Raw genomic sequence first — 8,125 nt, forward strand, 5'->3', positions numbered from 1 at the left:
TGATACAGTGGAAAAAATGTCAATGATTCATGATTCATTCCTTGGGAATGTTTTGTGTGTAATGCAGCGTGTGTGTGTGTGTGTGTGTGTGTGTGTATATGTGTGTGCAGCTCTGGGCTTTCTATGAACGCTGCAGATCTTGCACATCAACACTCATACTAGACTACTGTCCACTAACACACAATAGTCTATTTCCCTCTGTGAGTTCAAAACAACTCCAATGACATCAGAAAGAGCTATTTCATCAACACAACTACTGTGAAACTTGCTACTCAGAGCTTTTCACTGAAAAATGTCACTTGTCACTTCGATTCATAGCCATGCAGCATCATGGTGACACCAGAACCTTCCACCACTTTGATCTCAACTAAAACATCCCTATGTATAAGATGAAAATCTATGGAGCCGTCATTGTTCCTTATCCTACAGAATAATTCACCATCAACTCATCATGGTCCTCAGAGGATGAATCTTACCGATGCTGGTGATTCAGCTCGATGTCTTATTTTGTCCAACATTTGGATTTATGTCTAAATATCTGCAAAACTATTGACATTCCCATGAGCTGTAGTTGAGTGTTCAGTGCTGATTAGCCCAGGCCGCTGTGTGCACTGTCACAGATAAGAGAAGGCAACTTGATCAAGACGTTTGTGGTTTCTGTTCTGGGTGTAGTGAAGGTTTGAGCTCAAACACGCTGCAAGCAAAACACTGGACTTTTCTCCTGGAGTTGTTTGTTCATGAAGGTGAGGTTTACCTGCATTCATCTGAGCAAGGAGTTCAGTTTGAGTCCAACATGATGTTTCTTTTGTTTTGTTTTTTATCTGAGCCTCATAGTTTCCTCTGAGGGTAAAGTTGAACTTACAGACCGTTGTCACGTGCTGCAACAACAATCATCAGTGCGGTCAATAAAAACCTGGACTGGACTGACGTCTCTGATGTCCAGTTCAGTAAGGGACAGGTCGGACTGTTCTTCCTGAGTAAACTCACCTTTGCCCTGTGACCTTTGACAAACAAGTTCTAAACAGTTCATTTTTGCCTCCCAGGTGGGTGAAACCAAGCGCTTACCCTGTAGAAGAAGTTGGAGCGGCCCACAGTTCCGATCTTGCCGATGTGGTTCATGAAGCAGAGGTTTCCCTCCGTGGACCCGTACACCTCGCACATCTTAATGCCCCCGAAGCGACTGTGGAACTCCCGCCACACGTCCTGCCGCAGCCCGTTCCCCACCCCCATCCGGACCTTGTGAACTTTATCCAAGTCTGTCTGATGGAGGGAGAAGGAAGCGGTGATGTTAACGGAACAGATCTGACAGGTGGCGACTCAGATTTTCTCAATTTCGTGTAAATGTTTGAAAATCGAGAAGCTGACACATGAGAATATGCAGGAAAAGTTATTAAATGAACAAAAACATACACATCCAACCACTGGTTTCCATTGGACTGAAGACCAAAGAGACTGACTCATATAATGTGATGGAAATACACAGTATAAGAACGGCTCAATCAATATTTCCAATGCAAATAATTGATGCCAAGCTGTTGTTTCTATTAGGCGCCAATGCAACAACAGAGGCCCTTGGTTGAGGTTGCTATGGCAGCAGCTGGAGTCGATGGTGGACAGTTGAAGACTGTGGTGGCCAATGAGTGTTAAAGGGATATTTCAACATTTTGGCAAATTCGCCTATTGCCATAATCCCTATAGTCATAGGAGTAGGTTCATTACCTTTAATTGTCGGTGCAAGCTATTTTGAGATCGGCAGGGCAGAGACGTGAGCTCTGCATGGCGCACGGTATTTCTGGGCTTTCCCTTATCAAACTCATCAAATACACAATCCAACAACTCCAAAACACTCTCATGAACAAGTTGTGACCTGCACATTCACCACACTATGAGATGATAATGGAACGTTACGAGACAGAGTTGTTTTTGAGGTAAGTATGTAACTGGAACTACATTCAAGATACGGCTGCTCGGCAGAGTGACTTCAAAAGCGAAAGTAGTTCAGAGTATTTGCTTCATGTGTCGTAGTGTTACATAATTGTACATTATTATTTCATAGTGTGGTGAATGTGCAGGTCACAACTTGTCCATGAGAGTGTTTTGGAGTTGTTGGATTGTGTATTTAGTTTGACGAGGGAAGCGTAGAAATACCATGAGCCTCCGTTGTGTTAGCTGAGCAGCTCACGTCTCTGCCCCGCCAATCCCAAAACAGCTTGCACCGACAATTAAAGGTAATAAACCTACTCCTAAAACTATAGGGATTATTGCAATAGGCGAATTTGCCAAAATGTTGACATATCCCTTTAAAGTGCTAGTAAATGTTCCACCAGGAGAAAAAAGCAGAGTAAAGAGATGACATAAGATGATCTGTGCACATTTGTAATTTGCTGTGAGTTTGCTTACATAGAAATGTAGCTGACCTGTCAATCATATTTTAAAGATGGTGGCTTTACCAGATCTCTACTGGTTCAGTCATCAGCTACATGTAATCCTCTAATAAAAACACTCTTGTGCTGCCACTGTGTTGATACTAGTGGCACAGAGTGTTTCCAGTGTGCACATGCCTGCTTGCACATTGTTCCCTGCGCATAAAGGCAGCACACAAGCAGTAATTAGTGCTCATGCTTGTGTGCACATACACTGTACGTGTCTACATCTTTAATTTGCCAAAGACTGGGGAGGACGGTCCAGGCCAGGCCTCCACCCACACAGCCACATAACTGAGTGGACAAAGAGAACTTTGAGTCCAGCTTCAAGAAGGACAAGCTCTGCTCTCACTCTGTGTGTATGTGTGTGTGTGTTTCCACAATGGGAGGACACACACGCTAAAACAAAGACAGTGCTTATCTTTCTGCCACAGTTGTGTACAAGATACTTGAATGATTCAAAAGTAGAAGAGACTTTCTCCTTCACTCTGACTCTGCTCACTCTGTTGTTCATTAACTGGAAATGAAATCAGTGGATAAAACAGATCCAATTCTTTTTAATGTTCGTATTCTCCTTTCAACATGGAGAGAAACAAGCCTATTTTATACTACAGTGTGCGAGAAGGTTGTGTCAGTACATCCATGCAGAGACAGGCTTGACATCAGTTGTGTGAGAGGTTGTGAACTCTGAGGATTACCTTGGGCTGGTTGCAGAGATACCTGCACAGTTCACCGATGTACTGGAAAACAGTCACATTATGTTTCCTACAGTCGTTCCAGAACTGTGAGGCGGAGAACTTCTTCTTCAACACACAGGTTGCACCTGAAACACAACGACACACAACAATGTTATTCAGTATTTTCTCCTTTTTGAATATTGTCTATTACATACAGTGGCATGCTAAAGTTTGGGCACCCCAAAATGTCTGTTAATGTGAACAGTTCAGCAAGTGGAAGATCCACAAGGCATAAAGTTAAACAAGAAACACTCTTCTGCAATATTCCCTGCAAAAGAATGGGAAACCCAGGAGACTTGAGCTCTCAGATAACTTTGACCAAGGTATCAGACAAGATATTTACTATTTACACACTGTGATAGTTTCCAAAGGGGAGGCTACTAGCTACTAACTATGCAGGGTGGCCAAACCTTTGCTGTGGGCCCTTTTCTCTTTCTTTCAGTTTGAAAATGTAAAAGATATATATCTATATCATCTGTAACTTTATTCCTTTTGGAGATCAAACTTTTGCATGCCACTGTACAACTATTGAAATGACCTATAGGACCTTAATAAAATGCAAACTGATACTTGTGTCAGTCCAGTGTGTTACAAGCTGTGTTATGCAGGTCAATGTACTTCAATCACTTGTTCTAAGATGATGGGTTAAATACACCATCAGGTGCATCATCTCAGCATGAATCAAACCAATTCCTTCATATGAAACATGTCTAAATGTTGAAGTGTTTCGACTGGTTACCTGTGGTCTCAAAAAAAATCAATCACATGTACTATAGTATTCAGATAAACAGAGTTAACCTGGTTACTTGTGTAACTGAAGGATGTATTTACATGCACATGCAACCTGGTTACTGAAACCCACATATACAGAACAGGCAGCAGGTCATCATCCAGATATCTCTCCTATCTAAACTACTGCCTAAATTTTCATCAACTCTTTTGATTTTGTTCAATGCAAAAAAAAAAAAACAGTGGAAAAGAAAATCTGATTTGAGACTGATTCGTCCACCTCAGTAATGTTATGGTCTCCATTTGACTGGAGAGACCTGCATGCGGTGTGTTCACTGGGTTAGGGGTCAGTTACAACATCTGAATGCTTCCATTTAAATAAATAGAGGGATGATAGATAAAAAGACGTCAGCACAAACACAGACATGCCAACCTCAAACAGAACTTCTTGATGTCTTTTAAAAACTGGGGCACAGAGTAACGACCTTGCTTTTTCCCTACTGAACATATCTATTGCAAATAACAGGGCCATGTTATCTGGTGGAAAAGGTTCAAAGGCAAATCTAAGTTTGATCACTTCAAGATCATCTCAGGGCAAAAACTAAGTCCAAATGTCTCACACCACACCAGCTGAACCACTGGGACCACAGATCTGCCACAGCTTCCATCGTCAACAGTTTAGCCTTTATACTTCTGCTCCAGAATGTAACGACCAAGGCCAGTCCTTCTGTTTGATATGTAGAGCTGGAGGTACATCTTTTGTAAAGTTCTTCTTCTGCCTCCTTTATTATTAATAAGGAAAGCGGTTTATTTGCTGTAATGGCGGCTCAGTGTATTGGAAGTGCTCCTCCTCTTCTCTGTAGTTCCTGACCAGCCAGGAAACCACTCCACTGACTAACGGTTCTCCTTCACATCTTTCCTCAATGTCATGGCATTTTTTTCAACAAGGTCACGGTATCTAGGAAAGTGCATTTCATTGGCTGTTTAGCCCTGGTCTGACAGCTGCCACCAGGTGGACGGTCTAAAGGCTAAAGGTTTATCACATTTCAACAAATAAAACTATCAGGTCACTGGCCTCGCCAAGGTTTGTTAGTGCACCCCGGTGGGATGTCGGCCTCTGCCAGCTGGAGAAGACTCCATAACTAACTCCATTCACCATAACAGTCTCTAGTGTTCACTTCCTGCTCCACGGCCTCTATTTAAGCTGCTAGTTGAAGTGAAACAGCGGGTCCTCAAAGGGGTCACATAGCTGAGCAGTTAGACTGTGGACAGTGTGCCTCTCTGTGCTTCTCTGTGTCCATCATGGAGCTCAAATCATATGATGCGTAAAAGCATGTGGCTGAGGTGAGGACATCATACCGCTGTCAGAAACAAAACAGCCTATCAAAGTCCATGTGGTCGAAAACACACAAGGACAAACATCTATTGGGACAGACTTGATTTGTCACCCGGTTCTATTTATTTTGGAAATTCACCAAAATGATCACTGCAATGGTTGAACAAGCGATAACCACCACGGCCCAGACGCAGCTGGGTGGTTTATTGATTCAGATAAGACCTGATTTTTCTAGTGTTGTGTAGAGCAGGAGATAGATACAACATGGTCACCCAGTTTCTAATGACCTTGTTGATATTGTGATGGCTGGATGGATTGTTTTTCTGTTAAACTAAAGGTGATGTTCCTTTATTCATGTGGATATGTCAGATAGACGAGCCCAGATCAGTGTGGTCGTAGTTGGGTGTAATCTGCATATCTATTGCAGAGAGATCCCAGTACAGATTCTTGGGGTGCTCCATTAAGGAGGGATGGGATGGGATAAGAACGTTCATCCACACCATGATATGCTGAAAGACTGCCCAGTAATAGACACATAAGCTTTACATGTGCAGAGAATCTCAGGGTTGAGGCAGGACAGTACAATGTATGTAACGATTAACTAATAAAACTGTTAGTAATTACTGTTCAGGTGTTTAAATGAGCCAATACATGATCATTTAGACTCTGAAAATTAATGTGGCAGTGATGACACATCTATACCATGGTTTTCTGAGAGAGACATGTGCCTTTCCAGCTGGGAACAGGACAGTTGACTCAAATATGAACACACATACTTTTGGATTTTGTAGAAATTACACAGCATTGCAAATAAACTTTGATAAATCATCTTAGAATTACGGGAAAAATTATCCTAATGACTCCTGAACTGGCCAGGCCATCACCATGTTTTTACACTGTGATAGTTTCTCAACATCTGTACACACACATGTAATCTCAAAACAAAACAAAACAACTTTGACTTCTAATGGTGGCAATTTACTAAAATATATTTAACCAATATTAAGCGTCCCTAATGTAGATACTGACTTGTCAGATGAAAGAGATGCATATAATATGATGAATACAAAGAATTAAGATGAGGATCATGAAAAAGTCAGGGGCCTACCCAGCTCTATGGTTCCTCCTATACCGATGAGAGAAGCTGCGCTGTGGTACAGAGGCAGAGGGATGTAGACCACATCGTCTTCTGTTGCCCCAAACGCCCAAAAGCCTGCTGCTCCCTTCAGGCTCTGGAGGTGGGTGATCACTGCAGCCTTAGGAAGTCCTGGGGAAATTAACACATGATACTGCATTACAGTACATGGTATACAAGTGATACATTCTGTCCAGTCCAACAGCTATTGCTTCTACACACGCTAACTCAAAGACAATACAACTTCATGTTTGACAAAGTTAACATTAGTAACCCCAACAGGATTCTGACTTCAGTATGGAAACAAACAACATTTCTTAAATGATTGTGCTTGGTTTTTAACATCCAATCTTTAATATAAGGAGATAAAAACATGAGGTCCTGTCTTATTCTTTAGTTGGATCCACTGACATTATGACTTCAGATTTAAAGGAGACATATTCTGCCCCTTTTCCACAAATTCAAATAGTTCCCAGGTGTCTTAAAGACATGTCTGTGACATGCTTCAGTCAAAATACCTCAAGGATCAAACATCACAGCTCTTTTTTCATCTGTTCAAAACAGCCCTGTTCAGAACGCCTGTCCCTTTAAATGTAAATAAACCACTGCACCTTCTACTGGTACCAGGTAGGGGTGGGATTGTGCAAATTTGAAAACTAGTTACATCACTGGAAGACAACTGAGGGAACAGCTTATAAAACCACCTGGATTTCAACCTAGGGAGCCTGAAAATTACAGATTTGTTTTAGTCAATTCTCACATTTTGGGGGCCAGAAGGCAAGACAAACATCCAAATGTTAAAAGAGATGAGAAGAGATTCATGTTTATTTGTGTTTTATTTTGATAGCTGATACTAGAAGCACACACTTTCCTGACTGTGTTGAATGTATGTAGGTTGTTTGTATTGGAAAATAGAAAGCTTTTGTTGCAGACAATTTGTGTTTTTGTTATTTAAGTAACAACAGAGAACACAAAGAAAATCAATCTTGGTTATTGTTAGAAACTTCATCAGGACACTCATTTCTGCACACGTCATCAAACCACTACTCAATCAGCCTACTTGATTCCTTTTTTTGGGTATTTGTAAGAGAAAGGGTCACTACAATTTGTTTATTTTTCTTTTCATACATTAATCCTAGCTTTATGCTGCCTTTAGGACGTACTGTGTTACCTTATACAGATATAGGAAAGGTTGTATCTGTATATCAGCCTGCCCTCACTTTATTTTCCATTAGTTGAGCAGTGCTCCTTGATGGAAGTGGATGACTGTCATTGAGCTCCACACTCTGTGAGCTCCTCCACCTCAGAGTAACATTTAGGGAATGTGTGGTTTCTGTTCTGTGCATGTGTGATAAGATACAGTCATGCAGCTGCATGGTAAGGTTGAGGTGTTGAGGTGTGGTTAGTTAATAAACAACACGGATTGTGGGACTGGAGTCTTTGCCTCCTCACTTTTTCTCCACTCTCCAACTGCCTCAAACCAGACACACAGACCCCAAATTTTCAATGTTGTGGTTCATTATGTCACAGTGCGATGAAGCTGTGACCAACCAGTTACTGGTGATGGTGATCACAGGGTGCAGTGACCCAGTAACCCACAGAGTCTGTCAGTCATCAGAGCTCCAACTTCCATCCATTTGTATGAAATTTGAATGACAATTCGGTTTCTGGAGACCTCGAACATTTTACTGTGACCTTTGTAGTATTTTATATTATTCACTGGAATTATACACAACTGGGACAAATGGGGAGTTCTAAAACTTTT

The 8,125-nt window shown here is 41.5% G+C and overlaps 1 protein-coding gene across 1 annotated transcript in view; it reads right to left on the bottom strand.

The window, feature by feature from the left end:
- The window catches only part of slc27a6 (solute carrier family 27 member 6), a 30,257-nt gene that overhangs the window by 14,141 nt on the left and 7,991 nt on the right, over positions 1–8,125 (bottom strand). Inside the window, exons 3-5 of the mRNA XM_085794137.1 lie at positions 6,334–6,492; positions 3,122–3,246; positions 1,066–1,260 (exon numbers count right to left, since the gene is read on the bottom strand). Of these exons, the coding sequence (XP_085650263.1) occupies positions 1,066–1,260; positions 3,122–3,246; positions 6,334–6,492 (479 nt within the window). The remainder of the gene's footprint in view (positions 1–1,065; positions 1,261–3,121; positions 3,247–6,333; positions 6,493–8,125) is intronic.

This window comes from Trachurus japonicus, chromosome 12 (genome assembly GCF_045865225.1).
Source record: "Trachurus japonicus isolate A0001 chromosome 12, Traja_1.0".
NCBI classification, from domain to species: Eukaryota; Metazoa; Chordata; class Actinopteri; order Carangiformes; family Carangidae; genus Trachurus; species Trachurus japonicus.